The following is a 25400-nucleotide window of genomic DNA, read 5'->3' as shown; positions in this document are numbered from 1 at the left end:
GACACTATATATTCCAGGTTGGATTGTGACTGAGTGAGACTGAAGCTCTGAAAAACTCTTTCAGTCCAGGTACACTGTACATCTAAACACCAAGGAGCCCATCAAGTCCAGCCTAACGACGTTCTCTGCCCCTAAAATCCTAAAGCTCAGTGAAGCAGTCCACTTTCTCAGCATGCGTGCACACACACAACTGTTCACTGCTGCAGTGCCAACGACACTAGCAAGCTCTGAATGTAGACGATGAATAAAAGAATGAAAGAAAGAACGCCGTCTAAAGCAGATTCCACTCCTGCACACGGAATCTCAGGGAGAAAGCTTGTGGCTCTACCACAGCTTGTCACGGATACTGCTGCAACTTCTCTGGGGCTGACTGGCCATGGGCGCAGTCCATAATAGGAGGAAGGCAATTTCCCTATCTTTCCTGCTGTCATTCAATAAGCAGCTACTATGATGAAAAAGAACAGATGGCAGTGTGGCTGGATGGAATGCGTGCCTGGGTGAACCTGGGCCACATGACACAACCCCCCACAGGTCTCCTGGGAAGGGCAACACTAAGGACTATCTCCCTGGAGCCAGGCTGACTCCTCATTACTACTGAACACCTTAATCATGACAGACTTTCGCAAACACTTCTTTGTTACTAAATGTATCAATAAATCCCCCAGATGAAAGAAACATGGTTAAAGTATTTTTCCGTAATGTTATTTTATAATTAAATATTTAAAGATGTAAATTAGAACAGAATTTATCAAAGCAGATGTTCAAAATCAATGTAGAAAACCTACATTAAATAATTTCTTCAGCACTTCAGTGCTTATACGTTTATATCTAAATGTACCTCCTACAGCATCAAAAAGATGTGCTTACTTAGGAAAAGACTAACTCAAGAGGAGTCCTTCAAACAGCAGGAAAACCATGACACTCCGATGGTTCCACTCACTCATCCGATTCATCTCATCCACACAGCAACCCTACACGGTAAGTCGCCTCATTTACATGAGTGGACACCGAGGTGCTGAGAGGTTAGGCGACCGCCCAGACCACACAGCTGCATGGCTACGAGCTCACCTCCACACCAGATACTTGCCAGTCCAAGAATGAGCCACAGGCCTGCAGCACAGCACCACGGGGAGTGTGCAAGCCGCCCCAGCACAAACCTACCCAACCCCAACCAAGATCACCACGTGAGCCCTATGCAAGTTTAGTCTGGTAGGTTACCTGCATCAAAACTACCAAGCTATACTATAATTTTCTTTAGTACATCATTTACTTTCCACCAATCAATTCAACCTCTTCCAACCCCCCAATGTATTAGAGAAGAGTACGTATAAGGCATTCTCCCAGCAATCAGGACACGCTGATAACAGGACCTCATGAGAAAAGCCACCACAGACAAGTGCACTAAGAACTCAACACTGGGGACTTCCCTGGTGGCGCAGTGGTTAAGAATCCGCCAGCCAATGCTGGGGACACGGGTTCAGGCCCTGGTCTGGGAAGATCCCACATGCTGCGGAGCAACTAAGCCCATGCGCCACAACTACTGAGCCCACGTGAGCCCGCATGCCACAACTACTGAAGCCTGTGTGCCTAGAGCCCGTGCTCCGCAACAAGCCACGCCACCATGACGAGAAGCCTGCGCACCACAGCGAAGAGTAGCCCCTGCTCGCCGCAACTAGAGAAAGCCCACGCGCAGAAACGAAGACCCAATGCAGCCAAAAATTAATTAATTAATTGAAAAAAAAAAAGAAAAAAAAAAAACCAGTGCTGGGGGTGGCGGGGGCATGGTGAGGAAAGAAAAGGTCCACCTCAGACTCGCGACATGGTCAGGGTTCCGATATAAGGTGAGTTACAAGCTGGGATCCTGAGAATGGGTATCAAAACTTAGACCCAACAAAAGATATGGTCGCTGCTGTAGGTGAGAGTGCTCCAGGGAGTCAGTGCAAAGCCAACGTGCCTTTAATTCCATCCACAGGGAAGCAGGCCAAGGCCCAGCTGCAGAGGCAGGTTCAGAGCCTGCCTGGTGTTAGATATGCACCTGGGCAGCAATTCAGCCCATCCAGACCAATCAGAAGGTTTCTGTTATAATCCAGACAGGATAAATGGCCTGAGGAGAAAAAAGATTTGAAAGCTATAAAAAACTCCAAGAGGACAGGATTGATCAACGCGCGTATGCAAGACTACAGGAGGGTCGGCAGCCATTTTTCTGGCTTGGGCAGCTAAGTGGGAAAGTGATACCATTCCACTGAGATAAGGAACACAGCAGGGGCAGATGCTGTTTGTTGGTGGAAGGGGGATGGGCAGGAAGTAAAAGGATCAATTCAGTTTGGTATTTGTTACTGGAACAACTCAGGTCTAAATGCCTGAACTCAAGCCAGATGAAGGAGGCACTCCAGTTACAGGGAGGGGAAGCAGGGAGCCCTGACTTCTGTACGTTTACTTTGGAAAGGGGAATAAGCCTCGGGCCACCACAGTTGCTCTCAGGCTGGGGATGGGAGGGGGCGGGGCACGACACACATGACTGACATTTTGATTTGGGTTCTTTGAAGCCTTTTAAAATACATATATAATTTCTCAGCTACAAATGAATCTTTGTACTCCTAAGGAGGAGAAGTAAATTTACCTTTGGGAAAATACTGCCACTCTCTGGGGGTGGGCACTGTGCAAAATGAAAACAGCATAATGGCAAGGACTCCCAATGTGGCGTTAAACTGCTATGCATCAAAAAGAGTGATTTTCCTAATACGCAGAGATTGATTTGGGCTGTCTGATTTGGAACTAATTATCGTAAAGGCCGCTCATGACACAGGAAGGTATGAATTAGACCGGGGGCTCGCAGGGGTTTATTTAAGTAATTATTCATGCGGCATTTACCATGCTAGGACTATTCTAAGCACTTAAACATGAAATCATTTAATCCCCATAACAACCTTATTTTCCCTGCTTTCCGGGAAGAAAGAAGCCCAAGGCCCAAAGCCACAGGCCAAGTCCATGGGCCTCAGCAGGCAGGGAAGCTGCAGAGGCCACTCCCTTGCTCAGCAAGCCCTGCTGCCCTCCACTCCGGTTGGCTGTCTCTGGGCCGGGGGGGGGGGGGGGGGGGGGGGTCGCTGCATGGCAACACGCACCAAGTGCCCATTCTCCATCCTTGCAGTTGCCACCGTGCTGTCCTGGCCTCAGCTGTGAGCCAGCTGCAAGGTGTTATTGCTACTGCCCACTCTTTCACAGCCAGCCAGCCTCATCCATTTGTTCATGCCTGTCCCTGTAGGCCATACCTCCCTTAGAGTAATTAATTCTAAAAGCATTTATTGAGCCAACTACTAACTAGTATGGATTAAAAAAAGATATAATCCTAACCTGAAGAGCGTTCAGCCTAGTTAGGAGAGAGCTACACACACGCACATACACATAAACTCACATGTGTGGTTATTGAACTACAACTGTAACAAGTACTATTTAAAAATTACAATTAGAGTAACAGCAGTAAAGAAAAAGCCCCAAGTCATCAGCGGTGGCGGGGGGAGGGGGGAGCCCGAGAGGCGGCCCCAGGGGCGGGCTTCAACATTTGAGAAGCTTCAATCCAGAAACCCTTCTCCTTTGGTTCAGAAAATGTTCTTGCATCATTTCTTTGATGATTTTATCCTTTTTCTCTTTCTGCAACTTTTACTATTTGGATACTGAACCTTCTGAATTCATCACCCTACTTTCTTTCTTTTCTCCCCCATTTGTCTTTCCTTTCCATGTTCTGAGAGAGACCATCCACATTACTTCCCAATGCTGCTGCTGAGTTTGTTTCTGCTTTCTTACTTTTAATTTTCTTGTTCTTGAATGTACTTTTTAAAAGAATTGTTTGTCTTTCACGGAGGCGACATCTCCTCTTAGCACTCTGGAAACCTGACACTGGAACCTCTATTGTGTTCTTTCAGCTTCCTTCTCTTGCTGTTTCATCTCTGTAGACTGTTTTCTGCTTGTTTCTCTGTTCTGGTCTCCCATTGAAAGCAGAAGCTGTCTTTAAATACCTGGCTGTCTGTCAGGGACCCTGTGCTGAGCAGGGAAGCAGCCACTCGGCCAGAGATGCCCGAAGGTCAGGACCTGCCTTTCCCTTGGACCAGCGCCTCCAGAAGAGAACGCCTCCACCTCCTGACAGGATTCCGGGAAGCCAGGAGAAAGAAAGCATGGCTAATTGCACTTAATCCCCAGTTCTGAGTGCAACAGTACGTTCAACATACTACGTTTCACCAGAAATTTTCCACAGTAAAGTTTTTAAAACAATGTATACAGAAGCCAGCCCACATAGGGGAGAATAAATTATGACAAGAGCAATGCAGCAGCAATGGCTGTGGAGACCTGCCCTGGTCAGGCACAGCCCTCAGAAGCGAGACTGAATTCTCTCTCCCTTAAACTGCTCACCTACTTTCTATGGGCAAGACCCTGGAGGTTACAAACAGCTCAAACCTCACCTAAATCACACAAATAACCCTTTACAAGAAGCAGCCCAGTATGATCTCAGGGCTGTAACTGAAGACAAGTGGAAATCCAACAGAAGAAGCTGGTCTCAGGGAAGAGCTCAGGCAGGACCTCTGGGCAAGATCCTGATGAAGGAGTAGCACATGCCGTCTGGTAACAACACAGCCAGAAAAATACTGCAGGGGCCGGTGCCCACTCACAGCTCTGGGCTCTCAGTCGCGCCAGGCTCTGTGAAGTGGGAGTCACAGTACCTCCCCTATGGGGGGAGAGGATAAGCATACAGTGCTCAGCAAGACATACGAACCCAAGTCAGCAGGCAGCAGGCAACAGCTGCTACAGAAGGAGAGCTCTGAGCTGGACTGTTCTCCAGGTGGAAACCCTGCAAGACCCTCCCGTTTAACTCATACTTCAAAAGTCCCATCTCTGTCCCCAGTCAGCATCATCCCTGTTCCTAGTGGGCACACTGCTGCACGACCGCACACAGCTTCATGAATTCTTGTCCAAAAAGGGAACAACAGATTCCCATTCTTACCGTGATAATAACTGGTATATTTGAAATGTATTGTTAAATCCAATAACCAAATTAAGCACAGTGTTCCTTTAGATTTTCCCCCTAAACCTTGTCCTATAAAACAACTATGCATTTTTTACACTGAAAACATGCCACCGGTATACCATTCCATCGTGAATCTCCACAAAGCTGAAAGAAGAAGAACAGTCAACAGTTCAGTACTATTATCTTCTCAATGAAATTCTGTCAACTTTACAAAGCAGTAAGATTTTCACAGTAAAAAAAAATTAATATTAAGGTATGATATTCTGGCAGAATTTTGTTTCTCTTAAAAAAAAAAAAGTTAACAAAACAGACTTCGGGGGAGATCAACAGGCTGGCCTCACCCTGGTTAACAGATCCTGTGTTTGTCCTTGGTTTTCTCAGTAAGACAGACTGTACACATCTTTCAGTAGAGGCAGGATTTTTCTGGCTGTGCTGTATATCATACAAACGGATGCATAAGAGAACACTTTCTAACTTGTTTTATGAGAACTCTGATATGAAAAACTAACAAAAAGATTACAAGAAAAAAAAATTACAGACCGATGTCCCTCATGAAAATAGACACAAATACCCTAAACAGAACCCTACATCTTCAATCTCGCAATGTATAAATAGGGTAACGGATAACCCATCACCATCAGGTGGGATTCATCTTAGGAATGCAAAGTTGGTTTAACAATCAAAATGTAATTCATATTATCACATCAAAAGATACAGAAAAAGAGCCTGACAAAATTCAACACTCTCTAATGATTTTTAAAAAAAAAAACCTCTCAGAAAACCAGGAATTAAAAGGGAAGTTTTTTGATTTGATAAAGGATATCTTAAAACAAAAAAAACAAAACTGAGCTAAATCCTATTTAACACTGAGTACTTTCTTCTTAGGGTCGGAACAAGACAAGGACATCCCTTCTTGCCATTTCTACTCAACCCTGGGATGGAGGTCCAAGTTGAGGCAGGCAAAAAGGTAGGACAAAGAAACAAAAGATATCAAGATTGTAGAGAGGGCTTCCCTGGTGGCGCAGTGGCTGAGAGTCTGCCTGCCGATGCAGGGGACACGGGTTCGTGCCCCGGTCCGGGACGATCCCACATGCCGCGGAGTGGCTGGGCCCGTGAGCCATGGCCGCTGAGCCTGAGCGTCCGGAGCCTGTGCTCCGCAACGGGAGAGGCCACAACAGTGAGAGGCCTGCGTACCGCGAGGAAAAAAAAAAAAAAAAGATTGTAGAGAAAAATAGTTTTTATTTACAGATTACATGATTATAGTTTTTTAGGACTGTCTACTTGTGCAAATAAACCACCAGAACTAATAAGTGAATTTATAGTAAGGCCACAAGATAAGCTAACAAGATAATCTATTTCTGCATACTAGGCCAACAACTGGAAAATTAAACTTCAAAACCAAATAGCATCAAAAAAAGTCCAGACCACCACACTAAGATCTACTATACACTAGTGTATGATACTGGATAGATACACCAGAAATCTCAATACTGTTCACAGGGCATTCTCCCAAATTGATCTACAGCTTCAACACAGCCCCATCAAAACAGAATAGGAAAAAAAAAAAAAATTAACTTCAAAAACTGCTGTAACTGGTAAAACTTCCTATCCGTAAGTCTGCAAATTCAACTGAACACTGGGATAACAGGCAAAAAACCAAAAAACAAAAGAATTCACTGACATCTGAGATAAGAACGCAAAAAAATGAACCAAAGCTACATGAACCACAGAATAAACCACAGTCTGTCTTTTTACTCAAAGAAAAAATTTACTGCCATTGGTTTCTTTTCAACAAATTCCTACAAAATACTTAAAATATGACTCAATTTATACAACCTTTCAGGAAGAAAGGAATAAAAACACAAATGTATATAAGTTAAAGAAGTTACAGACGATAATACCTATACACCTAATCATAAACCTAAATTATGTGAGCTACATGTCAATAATATTACATAAATTTACACAAATATTACTTAAATGCAAAACAAAAACATTCAGTGATAATTTTTTTTTAATATTTATTTATTTAGGCTGCACCAGGTCTTAGTTGCAGCATGTGGACTCTTAGTTGCAGCATGCATGCGGGATCTAGTTCCCCGACCAGGGATTGAAACCGGGCCCCCTGCATTGGGAGCGTGGAGTCTTACCCACTGGACCACCAAGGAAGTCCCTAATTATTTTAACATTAGCTTTTTCTCTTTAACTGAAAACTGACCAAGTTATGAAATAGAGAAAACTGTTGAATTTACAATAAATTCCTTACAGTTTAAACAATTACAGACAAATCTGAAATTAAAGATTTGTGAACACTGTTTTTAAAAATCAGTATCACTAACCATTAAAGCACTAGAAAGAACTCAACAGTTTTTTAATTTTCCCAAAAAAGCCTCCATCACCCTTCTCATTGGCTTCCAGAGACTTAGACCTCTATTGCTGCAGGCAGACAAGATGACTCACTCCATTAAGGCGTTCATCTGTTCACGACAGCAGTCTGCCATACACGAGGCACTGGACGCAGCAGTGAGCAAGGGCAGACTGGCTCCTTGCCTCCTAGGTGTGCATTTCACTGCAGGAGAGCAAGCGAGCCCAAGAGGTGGACCACGGACAGTTTGTGAGCTGGTGAGGAGAGCAAGAGAGAAGGGAAAGCAGAGGAGCGGGGAGGATGGTGGTGGCAGGAGGAGGGTCCCATTCCACCAGGGGGGCCAAGGAGGACACACTCATACAGCTTGTTGTCCAAACCAGGAGACCCAGCGGGGGAGTCGTGGGTGGGTGGTAAGTGTCAAGACGGATAAACTGGGGCACTCACTTTCCCTACCTGGTTGACAAGGGCATATCTGAGCAAAAACCCCACGTCCAACTAGAGCTCTAGAACTGCATGTGGAGAGAACCCTGGGGAGAACTAGCGGCCTCTTCCCCAAATACAATGAGGACAAGTGAAAGAATGAGAGAGAAAGGTATCTGAATCCCCACTCTACCGGCTCTGTGGGTGAGGGAAGGGATGCTAACAAGATTCGAAACAGGAGAGAAAAGGGAGTTCCCGGTGACCCCGCACAGCGAGCTGCTCTCCTTATCTCTGTTCAAGTGCTGCCTAGCTGTCCTCTCCTTCTCCTCTGCAGTGACAGAGACACCTGTTACTTTCATATTCTCGATTTATCATAAACTCATGTACTCGATATGCTGCTGCATGCGAGGGATACAAACACACTGCACTAACATTTACCCACGGTTAACTCACTATGATGTGAGGAAAGGGACCAGCGCCATGAGGAGATAATCAAGGAATCCGAGCTGGAGTGGCTGCGGTCACAGAGGGAACTGTGACAGGACAGGGTGTCCCGGGTGGAAGGAAAAGCATCCACCACCTGAGGAAGAGTTCAAGGAACTGACAGATGATGGTGAGGGACTGAGGCAGACAAGGTGTGCCTCCCGTGCGGCGGATGAGGCTCCCGGGGAGAGGGAAGACGGCGCCCAGTCCATGCACAGGGGCCTGACTAGGCCTGGCACCCACCTGGGGAGTCCCGGTCTTCGGAGGCGGGGGAGTCTCAGAAAGAAGAGCCCCACCCCTCCCCCTCGAAGAAACAGGGTGGAGGGCAAGGCTTCCCTGCTCGCCCTCCCCATCGGCCTCAATGCAACTCAAACTGCAGTCAGTGGGAAAGCCCACATCCTCTGGGACACGCCAACACCTTCGGGTCTCAGCGCCTTCACGTGCAGAACCCCTAGAGCGCGGAGCACCCTCCACACCCTCTCGGCCTGAATCGAAATGGCCCAGACTACCAGTTTAGCCTTCTTTTTCACTCGGCAAACAACTGAGTGCTGACAATATGTCCGACCAGAGGGATTTACAAAGTAAGAAGGCCTGTAAGAAGTTGACAACCAGGTAACTGGAGACAAGCAAGTAAGCAGAGCTGAGGGAGTCGCCAGCTATGCCAGTGTGTGCAGCGCCCAGCCCTGTGGGCCGGTGATAGACAGAGGGCCACGCGCGGGGCAGAGTCCTGAAGGCTTCACGTGTGAAAAAGAAGGAAAGTTCCACACAGGAGCAACAAAAGCGTAAGGGACAGGCGGGGCACAACCCAGCAGGGTCCTCTCAGAAAGCTAGGTGCACGCAGTGCTGCGAGGCTGGAGCCTGCAGGAGCTGGGGAGGGGGAGACAGGACGGAGGGGAGGTGGGCAGTGCCTGAGGACACCACTGCAGCATGAGGGCAGGCGGAGGGTGAACGGAAACTCAGCTCAGCATTCACTGTGGCTGCTATGTGGAGGCGCCATGACCTGCTGCCCGGGCTGTGCACTCATAAAACTCAGTCACCCCTCTGGAGAGCACTGGATTTCTTTTACTGTAAATTTACAGGTATCTAGACAGCCACATAAGTATAACTATGAAATGTTTGTATGCTTACATAATAATACATTTTTAATCTGTCTCCCCCACGAGTCAATTAGCTCCTCAAGCTGTCAGATCGGATGGCCGTGATCCCACAGGCGTGGCAGAGGGCAGCTATCAGACCCTGGAGCCTGACCCAGACCCATCTGTTGAGAGAACTGAATGTAGCATGTGTGCTGCTACAAGAGGAAACCCAAAGACCAATTCACTCCCTTTGTTGAGCAATTTTTAAGGGTTAGTTAACTCTATACAGAATTTGTTCATTCATTAGGTAATATTTATTTCTGCCAATTACTTGTCAAGCAGGAAAAAACCTGACATAATCCCTGACTTTGTTAAGTTTACCATCTAGCAAAGAAGAGATCAAACAAGCGCAATACACCATGATAAATAACAGTATATGTTGTGCAAGACAGAAGAAAAGGCTCAAGGAGGGAACACCAGAGAGAAACTGGTTTAGCTGAGACCTAAAGGTGCAGGAGTCAGCTGGGCAGAGAAGGGAGACAAGAGGCAACTGCAGGTGCAGAAGGCCTAAGAGGAAAGACTTTGGGTGTCCCAGGCACTGAAAAGTCAAAATGAGCAAGAGGTCAAGGGCCCAAAGCTGGGGACAGTGGACAGAAGCCAGATCAGGCGAAGCCCTGCAGGCCATGTTAAGGATTTGCAACTCCATCAGATTCTAATGAGAAGCCACTGGCGAGTTTGAAAAAGAATAACATCAGATTTATGTTTTTACAAAATCACTCCAGCAGGTGTGTGAAGGATGAACATGTGAGGAAACAGGAAGACCAACAGGAAGCAACTCCCATAGCCCAGAGGGGGCGAGAAGGTGAGGAATTCAAGACCGATTTTGGAGACAGAATCATCAGGATAAAAAGATGGATCCCTTATACATGGAAGAAGGCATCAAAGAGGCATCCTGGGTCTGTGGCATGAACAACTGAGTGGATGGGGGTTTGACATGTTTATTAAGACACAGGATTTGGGGAGGAACCGATTTCAGGGGCAACAAGTAAGAGGCTCCTCTCTGGTTGATATCAGATGCTTATGAAAAATACAAATGTAGGTATCAAGAGGCAGCTGACCCCTGGAGTCTGATACACAGAAGAGAAGATGCACAGAGACGGATGGATGGATGGATGGATGGATGGATGGATGGAGTTTAAAATACTGATACAGAAAAAGCATGACTTCAACCACAGGATCCAGAATCACACAAATGAACTATTAATAGTATATTCAAACTCAATCTACCACTGAAAGACACAGAAAAAAATCAACAACACAGTTATTCCTAACAACCAAATCTGACACCTCTCAATCCTTCCCCGTCTTTCAAAAAGATGAAACAAACAATGCACACACTGATATAATCAAAGAACTTTCCAGGCAGGGCTTTCTGCACTTAGTAGCCTTGTAGCCAATTAACAGCACGGTAAACATTTACACTTACTTCAATATCCTGAATTAAAACTGTCTTTAAGCCTAGGAAATTATGATATAGTTGAACACAATTTATAACACAGTGCTCTTAAATATGTTAAAATACAATCTTCAGCAGGTGGAATCTAAGGTGGGTTCTTTAAACTAAATTCATCAGTACAATAAACTTTATTACAGAAAAGACTCCAGAGTGTTTTAAGGATAAAGTTTTCACTTCAAAGTACACAAATATAGGTCTGTTCTATTATTTTTAGCCTGTTCTAGTAAGTATTTTACATGTCTTCTTAAATTGGGCCATGGCTGTTTTTTGAGGTTAATGTGACTGATAAAATCAAATGTGAGGTTTAGAATGTCTAACTGCAAAGAGAGATTTGGATATATATTCTTTGGATTTGAGCGTTTTACTTTGTCTCTATCTAAAAGGAGTAATTTTATACTTTAAAATAACCAATTCAGCCAATTTCTGCACAGCAACATCTTTGTCTTTATCACACAGCAAAAATTAATCAGGATAAACACCTAAGGGCGAGACAGTAAGCGGAGAAGGCAGAGGGGACCTGTCCTGAGATGGTGCCTGTGTGCTCACCGGGCAATGGGCTCAGCCCCAGAAGGGGACAGGGTGCAAACTCCCCATAATTGTCAGAATCTGCTCCTGAAGGATCCATCTGAGGAGACAGCCTGTTCCAGCCCTACACGCAGACTGACTTTGACCTTGACACCATCCCTACCTTCTCCCTCTTCTACACATGGGAGCTCTGCCCTCATGCCCAAGCCCACCTCTATCAAAATGATGTTTCAGTTAAAAACGCCTCTACTCATTTGCTCTGCAGTCAGCAAACATAATGGAAAAATAAGTGGCTTCAATCAATTGCTTTGGGACGAACAAAAACACTACAATCTCTCTTCCAAAGTTCATAGTTCTAAAGTCACTTTGAATTTTAAAAAACTTAGTAGCTGATTATTTAATATCACATTGCCACTGGATTCATATATCTTGAATCTAGCCTAGACGTTGTGAGTGAAATCAGAGCCTTATTGTTAAGGATAAGTGCTAACAGAGAGGTATCATTTGCTATCACACAATGCAAGTGGCATTATATAAATGAATCCCAGCAAGTCTGGGAAAAGATCAAAATTTTCAACAAGTACAGAACTCTTCGCCACTGAGCACTGACCATGTTCAATTATACTACACAGTCCTGAGGTAAGAACCTGCAATTTAAAAAGTTCCCAAACCCAACATCCTTTAAAACTCAAGAGTTTGAATTAACTGCAAAATCTTTACTCTTAATATCTAATTATGTAATAAAATGACAGTCTTTGTTTAGTCATACTAAAGGATTCTAATATCACATGTTTTAAAAATGTTTAAAAGCCTAGAAAAGAATTAATAGATAATGAAACAACTCAAATGAAAACCAGCTTAATCTTGTGCTAACACATCAATATCCCGGTGGTATTAACGTGTTTAACCTGAACACTAAATTTCATCAGTCTGAAGCTTTACTTATAATACTGCAGCTCTTTACGCAGTGCAGATTCCTCCTTTTAAAAATCTTTCCTAAGTGAAGTAAGATGATATTTAAATATATATTTTTTAATAATAAATATTTTTATTAAATTCTTCATTAAGGACTTTATCTCCCAGGTTAAATATTCAATCCACTACTATTTTAAGCAGAACAGCCTGCCTGTCTTGGTCTTATTCATACATGAATTATATGGCATTTTTAACTTCTAAACACATTCCCCAAATACCATCCTGAGTGTTACAATGAAATGCTATATTTTATATTTTTATTTTTATATAACTAAAACCCCTAACAACATTACAGAGGAAAACTGTTTATTCACAGCATTGCCGACCCTTAGTGATAAGCCCACCTTACAGTAACAAGGAATTTCCAATTAAATACACAGTCTTTACGGTGAGGAAAGGAAACCAATTTTTGAAATAAGAAAATCTGTTACTCTTTTTTCCTGCAGTCCTATTTAAGCTTAGTCTCTTTACTCTTTAAAAACTTCTGCCTCTCAGAATGGGTAGGACGTCTTGATTAAAACTCAAAACAAAACATGCAACTTCAAGAGACATAAGACAGAGCATAAAAAGAGTTTACTCATTTAAATGCATTTTCATAAAAATAATTTTATTTACTTTTTGAAACCCTCTCTAATTGGTTTTATGCAATAGTTGCAAACCCATACCATGTAATTTCCCTTTTTCCTTAAATTTAATTGTGACTCTCTTTGAAATAAGTTCTGACAAACTCTTATCCACCTTCTTAGCGCAAAAGCATGAATCTAAATAAAATTTAAACCGAATAGATTTTTAATCTACTTATACCTTTAGCCCAACACACTGGAAATGGACTACAGCCGCTCTTCTCCATACAGACAGCACCTGTGGGTCCCAGGGCCCCTCGGCCCGTCACTTCCAACAACATAAAGTCAGTCCTAGAAAGACCAAGCCAGGAGTCCGCACAACAAGTCCCCGTTCATCGCTCCTACAGGATTTGCTTCGATCCACAAGCAAGACTAAGCTTCCCCACTGCGCTCCTTTTTTCAGAGCTTGAAGCAAAATTTGGGAGGTGTTCCCTCTGTAATGTTTTCCAGCAGCTTGAAGAATGCCTCTCAGTTACAGAATCTTCTCAAGCTTCCGCAACCTGAAACACAGACCTTCCTGGCCAGATTAAGCTACTGAACAGAAAGAAACCAGCAAGTAACGTGACCCCAAGGGTCTGTGTTCCTAGATTCATTCAGGGAAAGAGAGCGAGGAGGGGAGGGAGGACACAGGGTGGAGAAAGAGGCGGCCGGTAGCCAGAACCTTATTAATATGCTAATCTCACCCTTCTGTTCAATTCATCTGGCAGACTTCTGTTTACGAAACTGACAGACGATTCTAGAATTGGGTAAGCTGCAAATCAAGTCTGACCCAGATCATGTCTGTAGGTGCCTGCTCAAACCATTGTTGTTTTTCAAAGTCGTGCTTTTGGCATTTTACCAGCCTAATTCTGACCTACAGTTAAAATAATTACCTTGATGAAATAAGAATAATTCTGAAAATAAAATCCTGATCATCACTAAAAACAAGTCTGTAAAAAATGTCCATAGGAACCCAAGTATTTTTGAGGTAAAATATTTTTCCAGATTGATACTTGAAAAGTTTGTAAATTTATAGAAAGTATCTAGAAAACACATAAAAACAAGAGTTTGAGGTTGCCAGATACTTTCAAAATTAGCTTTAGGGAATATTGAGGGATCCAAGATGCATTTCTTGTTTTAGCTTCAAAATATAAGTGAATAATAAACTCATACTGAAGAAGCAGGACAGAAAAATACCCTAATAATCTGTACTGGAAACTTTTTTAAGATGCAAAGCTACTTACTTTCTCCATTCAAACTGAGAGATAATCAAGGTTGTCTAAAAAATTTAGCTCTTTGAACACATTCCACACTTATTATCTTAGCAGTAAGACAGTAAGTAACTAGGTTCCTGGAGCCTTTGCCTGGGCACAGTTTAGCCCTCCTAATATATCGGTGATTTTGTTAGTAGTAAATCCCGTAAACTAATAAAAAAAATCAAGTACTTTACTTAAATCCCGTAAGCTAATAAAAAATCAAGTACTTTACTTAACTGTGAATTCACTAACTTCTGAAAACAAGAGCTGAACAAAGGCTGTGGCCTCAGGGCAGCGTGTTCAGTTTCTAACAGCTCCCCTAGATGATGCTTTGTCCTGCAGGCTTTACCTTCAGTTTCCTAATTGCAGGCAGAGCTCAAGTGACCCCTCATATGCCCCAGTGAAAACACATCATTCACCACAGAGAACTCTGACCTCAGGCAACACTGGTAAGAAAGGGGGCTCCAGAAAACACAGGCAAGCAAGCCAGAAAAAGAACAGAAGAAACAAGCAGACAGACCCAGCAGAATTCATGAACACCAACCACCCCAGCTTCCCCCATTACTGAGGAGAGCCCAGGACAGAAAGGAACATCAGTGGGCAAGTCTGGTACCTGGTTCAGCCCCATGACAACGGCTTGGTGCTTAATCTGAAACCATCAGCTAAACAGACTGTATAAACGACCCAAGCAAACTGTGAGTCTCTCTTGGAACCTATGACTCTCAAAAATTAAAAATTCAAGGCTACCTTGTCACCAACCACATTCTACACACCAGATACTGATTATATCTCATTTTCACATCTTCTAAGCAAAATCAGTGCCACCACATCTTTTAAAGATGAGTAAAGACAGGGCCATTCAACCGGCAGAGGCACAGTGTCACTGAGCCCAGCCGTATCCGGGAAGCAGGGGTCTTCACAAACAGCCCAGAAGGCCACAGCAGCAGCTGTGAAGAAAAGCTAGCGGGGGTGGGGGTGGGGGGGTGGCTGGAGCTGATGCAGGGCAGTGGAGGCAGGGCAGTGGAGGCAGGGACGAGGGGCAAACTGGGAGCTTTCTAGGATGGAAAAAGTGAGTGAGGGGAGAAGCCCAGTTTCCAAATGAAGTGAACCAGTGGATGGCAGCTTTCTCTCCCATCCACCAAGCTAATTTATATTTTATTTCAATACCCAAATGTCACCTCCTGGTGTGCAAGGTCCTGAAAGCTGGAAAGATACAGAGAAGCATAAACTTCTCCAGGAAACAGGGAACAGTGGCTGCCTGATGAAGCAGAGCCCAGATGGAAGCAGCAGCTACAAGAAAGTTAAGAACCACTGCGGCGACTGAAAAGAAAGAGCAGCCGGTGTGAGAGCAGGAGAGGACACAGGTGCTCTGCAAACAGCAGAAAAGCACCTGCGGACCAGCACTGTGCCAGGTGCTTTCACACATAAAACAACCGAGTTTAACCCTTAACACAATCCCACCAAAGCACTTCCTTCCCCTTTTCTGCAGAAGAGGATCCTGAGGTTCAGAGGTGGAGTGATCTGTCTCAGGCCTAAGTTTGGTGATATAGCTACTATTTTCTTTCTGCTAAATATTAAAACAACTTATGCTTTTAAATTCCCAATCCAGTGACATCTTGAAAAGAATGGGAACACAAGTGAAAAAAGTAAGCAATCCCTTTATGCTCTGATTCATGACATTCTATATATTAATATAAAAAGCTCTTTGGTATTTAAACAACCTCTTTAGACTATCAGTCTAGCTAAGAGCAACTCTGGTAAGTCCCACTTAACAAGTAAACTCTTAATTAAAATTTACTTTAAATAGAAAGATTACTGTTTGCTCAGGCCCCAAGCCTTGGTCACCTCGACTTCTTTTTCTGTCTCTTAGATCAAAGCATTCCATCAGCGAAACCCACCATCCCTGCCTTCAGACTACACCTGGGCCGTGACCTCCCCCCGCCCGCTGCCATCTGGCACCCACAGGCCTCCCCACCGCCCAGCCCCCTGTTTTTTGTCTCGCTGCTCCACAATCAATTCTCAGGCCAGCAGCTGCAACTGACCCTTTCTTTCAAAACATCAATCACACCATTTCACTCCTTTGCTAAAACTCACCAAATGTTCCCCAACTCCCCTGAACAGGTGACCTGCACACCAAGGATGGTCTGCAAATCCCTGTGCCAGGAGACTCCCCTACCATCTACAGCCCCATCTCCTCACCACCACCATCCCCACCCCCGGGCTTTCTCAGCTCCAACCACACTGAGCTCCCTGTTGCCCTTTGCCCACACGAGCCACGCATGACACCTCAGGGCCTTTACACTGCCTGCCTCTCCCTCTAGGCTGGACACTCTTGCCCCAGATATAACCACAAGGCTCACTCCCTTTCCTCCGAGCCTTTGCTCAAATGTCACTTACTCCACGAGGCCTATCCTGACCGCCTCATCTAAAATTGCACAGCCCATACCCTAACCCAGCTTCACCTCCTCACAGCACGACCCCGTCTACAACACCACGTGCCTTATTCTGCACCTCGTCCACTGTCTGACTGCCCCACTGCAATGCACTCTCCATGGCGGGAAGGACGTCCAGGGCCTCACTGCTAAAGCGGAAAGTAAAATGTACAGGCCGTATTCCACACATTCTTCTAAGCCCTGTAGGTAATGAGGACATGGCAGAGGGAAGTTCTATTATTTTAGAGGCCACAACCATAGAGAAAGCATCAGAGATTCTAGGTATCAGGACCCGACACTAAGCTCCACGACAGCGTGGCCTGCCTCAGTCTTGGGCACTGCTTCACCTCCAGGACCCAGCACAGGGGCTTGAAAAATATTTACTGCATGAATACGTGAATTACACATGTTGTAAACCTTGCTTTTCTTCCCCCATAAGAATGGAAAAAGAAAAATTGATATAAATTCTACAAAAACCATGTGGAATGCCCTTCCTCATCCCACATAAAAAATAAATCACACAACTGTAGTATTCTGATACTCCAATCAGAACTTCCACTGCAGATTTTAGTAGAGCAATAGTGAAACTAATGTGTGAGATTAGACGGCTAGCAAACAATGCCATAAGCAAGATCAGTGAGCAGAAAAACCCTTCATACACTGTATAATTTTGTCCAATCCGGCTTCCCTACAGAAACCTGGCCTTAAATAAGAAAGTCACTGGGAAAGAACTATTAAGAAACAAACTGCTTGTAAATGTCACAAAAGCAGCTCACAGAGATACAACTCTGACTTTCACAGTTCTCAGACGGTTATCATGGTTTTACTGGTTTGCCTTAAGTTAGTACCAAAACTTTAGGGCAGTACTTCTTACAAGAGTAAAGCACTGGTAAATGCTTTTATGTCAACCAACAGGAGGAATGTAAAAGAAAACTATAATTCACATTATACACACACAATTCAAAATTTACCTTCATTAATCAAAAGTTAAAGACTGAAATAAAATCAAAACTTTCACAATATGATGCCTCCACTGGCAACTGATAGTTACAACATACCCTAACTTCTGCAGCCGGGTATCCTGTTCTAAGTTTACTTCCAGTAAGGCTCATAGAATTACCATTTCTGTGTCATTGCGTCTCACTGTTTCCACCACAAACACAGAAAAAATTTTTTCTGAAAATTTTAGTATCAATAAAAATTATGACTTGGTAAGAACTAAAGAAATTCAAGCTTAACAATGGCTATAATCACCTTCTGAAGACAAACAGACAATAGGTCGCAAAACACAAAATATTCCGAAAGGTGATGGTATTGGTATTACTTGCTTTCCCTGCCAACTTTCATAACAATTACCATACCTCCCTTCCATTAATCTGGAGGAACTCTGGGGAAGCTGAGGAAGGCACTGAATTTGCAACTGGAAGACGCAAAGGAGCCCCAGTTCTATCCGTAAGACAAAGAATCATTTCACCATCCTGAACCTAAGTCTGTTCACCTGTAAAACAAGGACAATGACAATACCTATCACCTATTGAACAGTGATGACGTGTCAATCACAAAAGAGCAGAACAGCAACACTAATAATGATGAAAATATAATAATAATGATGATGCCAAGCTAATGCTTACTACGTACCCAGCCCTGTTCTAAGTACTTTTATCCCACAACAGAGGCAGACTCTATTACCCCCACTGCACAGATGAAGAAACTGGAGCACAGAGAGATAACTTGTTCCAGGTCACAGAGCTTCTAAGGTGCAAAGCTGGAAATCAAACTCAGCCAGCCAGGCTCCACAGTCTGTGTTCCTCATTAATTTGCTGAGTGCTTTACACCTATTTTCTCAATTAGTACTTACAACAACCAATGAGGTAGATGATATTATAATCCACATGTGACATGTGAACAAACTGAGGAACAGAGAGATTAAGTAACATACCTAACATCAAGCTAGTCGGTCAGCGGCAGAGCTGGGATATGCACGGGCACTCAGACACCCGCCAGACCACACACTTCAACCACCACCTACAGTGATGCTACCTGCAGAGACTGCAAAGCTTTCCAGAGAGAGTCAGAAAGCAGGCCCCACCCAACCTACAGAGGATGACTGAGTCAGAGTGAGGACCAAAGGGACAAGAAAGGAAGGGAAGAAACACGCCCACGGAAAGAACGCAAGACAGACGGGCCACTCTCTCCCCTACACAACATCCCATCACAGTCCCTGGTGTCAGCAATCCTGCCAAAAACAAATTCAGGTAAGATGCTGGACATGCAGCTGGTACCTGAGAGATGCATCAAAACCACCAGGAGATAAACATACCACTGGATTAAGCCACACTGAGATATATGAAACAGAAGGAAAATGCCTTCTAGAAAGTCAGAAGGGCTTCCCTGGTGGTGCAGTGGTTAAGAATCTGCCTGCCAATGCAGGGGACACAAGTTCCAGCCCTGCTCCAGGAAGATCCCACAGGCCGTGGAGCAACTAAGCCCGTGCACCACAGCTGCTGAGCCTGTGCTCTAGAGCCCATGAGCCACAACTACTGAGCCCACGTGCCACATCTACTGAAGCCCGCGCACTCTAGAGCCTGTGCTCCACAACAAGAGAAGCCGCGCGCCGTAATGAAGAGTAGCCCCGCTCGCTGCAACTAGAGAAAGCCTGCACGCAGCAACGAAGACCCAACACAGCCAAAAATAATAAATAAATTCAAAAAATTAAAAGGCAGAAAATTTTGAACTTATTATTAATCTAAACAATACTCAGGACTTCCCTGGTGGTGCAGTGGATAAGACTCTGCACTCCCAATCCAGGCGGCCTGGGTTTGATCCTTGGTCAGGGAACTAGATCCCACATGCATGCTGCAACTAAAAGTTCACATGCCACAACTAAGGAGTCTGCATGCTGCAACTAAGGAGTCCTGGAGCTGCAACTAAGGAGTCCACCTGCCACAACTAAGACCCAACGCAACCAAATTAATTAATTAATTAATTAATTAACTTTAAAAAACAATGCTAAACTAGAATATTTCCAGAGACGCTAATTCATGGCCATTTCTTGTTTATTTTGCCATATAAAAGAGCAGCGCTAAATTCCAGGTTTAAAAACTGTTGGGAGGTTACTCGCCATTAAGTTTAAGAGGGAAAAAAAGGGTCCTGAAATGTGTAAGAAGAATGCTTCCTTAGTTTTTCAAATATAGTGAGTGGTAGAGGTATAGTAACATAGGATGGGACAAGACACCAAAATTTTCAACCTAACTACATATGTTATAGAGGGGTATTCTGTTTATATTAACCAAAATGACACAAATATCAAAAGGCAATCGAGTATTTATTTTAATGTTGCAACTGTTCAAATCAACTTTGAAACTTTTACTGTATTGGGCATGCATATACATATCCAACTTACCTCATCATTTCCTCACCATACCCTATAAATCCAATTTACCCACAGTTTACCCTATAAATCCAATTTATCCACAGTTTGACCACTCACCTTATTTAGCAAATAGCGAAGGTAGGACTGGCTCCCCGAATTAGGTAACTGAAGCGGAGAGAACCTCTGGAGTCTTGCTAGAAATCAGGCCATGTGGTTGCAGGTTGCAAGCAGCTATAGCTGGAAGGGGCGCTGGTGCCAGGGGGACCCCTGGTGGTGAATGAGTCTCTTCTGCAACCTACATTCCTCAGCTATAAAGAGGGAGACGTCAACCATCTACATTTTAAATTATCCCTCGCTGTGGCCTGGAAAAGGAAAGTGTTTCTACAATGTGACTCTATACTCCATTTTCAAGAAACACTAGAAACACCCTGTATGGATCCAGTCCTTTCTTCAATCATATTCTGAGTAAGAGGCACAAATAAGATGGCGTCTCTTCCCAAACACAGCTGCGTAGCGGTTGGTTTTCTTTGTCAATCGGCCTCCTCTATGATTTTGCTCTTGTCACACTGGTATCAACAGACATTATTCTAACTTAGCAAAAATTTACAGAGTCACTTTTCCAACTCTACCTAAAAATTTTTATCATTAAAAAACGTTATTGGGGGCTTTCTTGGTGGCGCAGTGGTTAAGAATCCGCCTGCCAATGCAGGGGACACGGGTTCGAGCCCTGGTCCAGGAGGATCCCACATGCCGCGGAGCAGCTAGGCCCATGCGCCACAACTGCTGAGCCTGCGCTCTAGAGCCTGTGAGCCACAACTACTGAGCCCGCATGCCACAACTACTGAAGCCCACGCGCCTAGAGCTGGTGCTCCGCAACAAGAGAAGCCACCGCAGTGAGAAGCCCGTGCACCGCAACAAAGAGTAGCCCCCGCTCGCCGCAACTAGAGAAGGCCCGTGCACAGCAACAAAGACCCAGTGCAGCCAAAAATAAATAAAATAAATAAATTTATTAAAAACAAACAAACAAACAAAAATGTTATTAGGGACTTCTCTGGTGGTCCAGTGGTAAAGAATCCGCCTTCCAATGCAGGGGACAGGGGTCCGATCCCTGGTCAGGGAACTAAGATCCCACATGCCATGGGGCAACTAAGCCTGCACGCCACAAACTACTGAGCCCAAACGCCTCAACTGGAGCCCGCGCACCATTTGCAGAAACATGGATGTGACTAGAGATTATCATACTAAGTGAAGTAAGTCAGAAAGAGAAAGACAAATACCGTATGGTATCACTTATACGTGGAATCTAAAATATGGCACAAATGAACCTATCGATGAAACAAGACTCACATATAGAGAACAGACTTGAGGTTGCCGCCAAGGGGGATGGGGAGAGGGAAAGAATGGACTGGGAGCTTGGGGTTGGTAGACTCAAACTATTACATTTAGAATGGATAAACAAGGGCTTCCCTGGTGGCGCAGTGGTTAGGAATCCGCCTGCCAATGCAGGGGACACGGGTTCGAGCCCTGGTCCGGGAAGATCCCACATGCCACGGAGCAACTAAGCCTGTGCGCCACAACTACTGACCTGCGCTCTAGAGCCCGCGAGCCGCAACTACTAAGCCCACGTGCCACAACTACTGAAGCCCGTGTGCCTAGAGCCCGTGCTCCACAAGAGAAGCCACCACAATGAGAAGCCCACGCACCGCAACGAAGAGTAGCCCCCGCTTGCAGCAACTAGAGAAAGCCTGCGCACAGCAACAAAGGCCCCACACAGCCAAAAATAAATAAATAAATAAAATAAATTGGTAAAACCAACACTTAAAAAAAAAAAAGAATGGATAAACCATAAGGTCCTAATGTATATATAGCACAGGGAACTATATTCAATATCCTGGGATAAACCATAATGGAAAAGAATATTAAAAAAAGAATGTCTCTATGTGTATAACTGAGTCACTGTGCTGGACAGCAGAGATGGGCACAGCATTGTAAATCAACTATACTTCAATTTTTAAAAGTTATTAAAACCAACCTCACGCCTATTAGGATGATTACTATTTTTTTTTTTAAATATGAAAATAACAAGTGCTGGTGAAGATGTGGAGAAACTGGAACCCTTGCATACCATTGATGGGAAAGTAAAATGGTGCAACTGTTACAGAAAACAGTATGGAGGTTCCTCAAAAAAATCAAAAATTGAACTACCATACGATCCGGCAATTCCACTGCGGGAATTCCACACCCAAAAGAACTGAAAGCAGGGTCTTGAAGAGATTTGCACACCTATGTTCACAGCAATTATTCACAAGAGTGGAATGGTTGAAAGGATAAATAAAATGTGGTGTAAATTATAGTGGAATATTATTCAGCCTTTGAAAGGAAGGAAAGCCTGTCACATGTGAAATAAGCACAAATACTGTATGATTCCACTTACTTGAGGCACCTAAAGTAGTAAAGCTCGCAGGAACAGAAAGCAGAATGGTGGCTACCAGGCGCTGGGGAGAAGGCAAGAGGGGGTACAGAGCTTCTGATTCGCAAGATAAGCCCTAGAGATCTGTTTCACAATTATGTGAATACACTTAACACCACTGACCTACACTCTTAAAAACAGGTAAGATGGTAAATTTTATGTTCTGTTTTTTGTCTATCCCAATAAAAAATTTTTTAAAATGTTAAAACCACTTTAAAAGAGTGAATCTCACTTATATTTTACAACGGAACTGCAAATACGATATAATTATGTCTACTTTTACAGACAAGGGGGAAAGCCTTGAGACGTCAGAACGAGCTCGAAGTGCAAGAGGCAGTAAAAAGAGAGACAACAACCGGTCCTCGACTAGGCTGGATACTGGTCCGGCACTGCTGATACTGGTCCAGCACTGGACAAGGGGGCTTTATGTGGCTTAAAAAAATTAATCCCCTAATAAACTTTGAGATTATTACTAATATCACCATTTTCAAGAAAAAGGCAACAGGCTTAGAGAGGTAAAGGACTTGGGGTAAGATCAGATTTCGTAAAAGTCAAAGTCACATGTGACTCCAAAGCCCAAATCATTTCATCTTTTCCACACCGTTAAGCCTGAAAGCCCAATGTTGTCCTCTCTCTGACTTGGTTTTCTCATCAATTAAATGAAGTTTAAAATGGCATCTACTGTTCACAGTTGTTAGGAGAATTAAATCTCACAACACAAAGGGCTTTGAGAGTACAGCATTATCAGTGCATTACTCTGCATCTTCTGTGCTGGTGCAATGACTTAAACACCAGGGATCCAAAAATAACTGGGACAGAGCCCAGGCCACTGAGGAGCTCAGAGCTCACAGAGGACAAGCGCATAAGTCCCAGCACCCACAGTTCCGGCTCCTGGTAGACTGGTCTAAGAAACCCCCAGTAAATTTCCTGTACAGTTTGAGGCTTAAATGATTCATAGGTTTATCTGCAACACTGAAAAACTGGGTGTTGTTTTGACATGCTCAAAAGAAGGGAAATGAGCAAATAAAGTTTGGAACATCAAAATGAGTCACTGGGCTTCCCTGGTGGCGCAGTGGTTGAGAGTCTGCCTGCCGAGGCGGGGGACGCGGGTTCATGCCCCGGACTGGGAGGATCCCACATGCCATGGAGCGGCTGGGCCCGTGTGCCATGGCCGCTGGGCCTGCGCGTCCGGAGCCTGTGCTCCGCAACGGGAGAGGCCACAGCAGTGAGAGGCCCGCATACCGCAAAAAAAAAAAAATGAGTCACTATACAAGCATTAAAAAATTGTGTTTGCAGAAAAGTTTTCGTTCATACTGGAAAATACTCATTAATGCAAAGAAGCAACATGTACTATAAAGAGTTAAGGCAACTCCCAGTCTCAAAATGCAAGGATTTTCAAGATACATATTTTAAGTAATAAAAAAATGTATGGAAGAGTATGTAAAATACATTTTGATATAAAGCAAAAGAAAGATGCACACGCACCTCCTCGTACACCATAGAGGACCTGTGGGTGGTTACACAAGTGGGAACAGTGATCCACATAGAGAGAGTTAGGACTCATTTCCCACCCATATGAATCCCACCAAATGTACCATGTATATTTTAGTTAAAATAGTAAATGAACATAAAAAATAACTATTTTAGGGCTTCCCTGGTGGCGCAGTGGTTGAGAGGCCCGCGTGCCGCAAAACAAACAAACAAACAAAAACCTATTTTAAAGAACTGATATCTAGTACAGTTCCCAATATTTAGCAAGTAAACAATCTTTTCCAAATAACACACAAACAACACATCAAAGGAGAAACTGACAAAATGTTCAGAATAGAATAATTAAAAACAGAACATCGAAATCTTTAGGATGCAGCTAAAAGAGTGCTGGGTACGTAGAGGGAATTAACTTTAAGCACTTATATTTAAAAGCTAAAAACATGAGTTGTCTATGTTTTTACCTTAAGAAATAAGAAAAACATTAGCAAATTAAACCCAAAGTAAGTAGAAGTTAAGACAGAACAAGGAACAGTGCTGGGGCAAAAGGAAAAATGAGTAATAATGATCCTGTCTTCATTTAAGTTTGGTATCATCCATCAGGGATTTTTTGCATTAAATCCTGACTTCTAAAAATGCTGCATTAAAGTACTACTTATCTTAGGCTTCCCCGGTGGCGCAGTGGTTAAGAATCTGCCTGCCAATGCAGTGGACATGGGTTCGAGCCCTGGTCCGGGAAGATCCCACATGCCACGGAGCAACTAAGCCCGTGCGCCACAACTACTGAGACTGAGCTCTAGAGCCCATGAGCCACAACTACTGAGCCCACGTGCCACAACTACTTAAGTCTGCACGCCTAGAGCCCACGCACCGCAACGAAGAGCAGCCCCCGCTCGCTGCAACTAGAGAAAGCCCACGTGCAGCAAAGGAGACCCAACACAGCCAAAAAATTTAAAAACAAAAACGATTACTTATCTTGATTACTGAGATTTTGGGGTCCCTGAGACATGCCTCACCAGAGTCCTGCCCACACATACCCATCCCCACTCCACTGGCCCTGTCCACCTCAACCCCAAGGCTCCCCACACCCAGGCATCCAGGGCATATCACCTAGGGAGTTTGTGAAACTAGAAACATTTCTGCCCAAGGCACGTCAAATACAATCATGCAATTTTAGAAGTTCCCTTCTGAGAACAACAAGCTATTTAACACTTCTTTTCAAGGACCAAAAACACAGTAACTAAACTGTCAAAGCGTATCTATTTTATTTGAAACAGTTGCAATGCATTTTTTACACTGGACCAGCAAACTCTTGAATTCATAAATGTCGGACCTGAAATGAAGGAGGCAAGCCCTAAAAATGTGTGAGCAAAATCCATGCTTGATTATGGCTATTTGCACC

The 25400-nt window shown here is 44.0% G+C and overlaps 1 protein-coding gene across 11 annotated transcripts in view; it reads right to left on the bottom strand.

Annotated features, from left to right (window-relative positions):
* The window catches only part of PTK2 (protein tyrosine kinase 2), a gene marked incomplete at its 3' end in the record, with an annotated part of 253282 nt that overhangs the window by 175449 nt on the left and 52433 nt on the right, over positions 1 to 25400 (bottom strand). For 2 of the 11 annotated variants that reach the window (XM_079902122.1, XM_079902125.1), the window contains one exon: positions 20158 to 20402. The exons of 3 other annotated variants lie outside the window; for them this stretch is intronic. Coding sequence is in view for 5 of the 8 variants with exons in the window: in XM_079902118.1 (XP_079758244.1) it covers positions 13182 to 13281 (100 nt within the window). Of the gene's footprint in view, positions 1 to 1954; positions 2105 to 13181; positions 13937 to 20157; positions 20403 to 25400 lie in introns of those variants that run through there. 6 more of the 11 variants (XM_079902114.1, XM_079902120.1, XM_079902124.1 and 3 more) reach the window with 5 other exon arrangements.

Source organism: Stenella coeruleoalba (genome assembly GCF_951394435.1).
Source record: "Stenella coeruleoalba genome assembly, chromosome: 17".
Classification (NCBI taxonomy): Eukaryota; Metazoa; Chordata; class Mammalia; order Artiodactyla; family Delphinidae; genus Stenella; species Stenella coeruleoalba.
The sequence above is the reverse complement of the archived record's forward strand: the minus strand, read 5'-3'. Positions and strand labels throughout refer to the sequence as shown.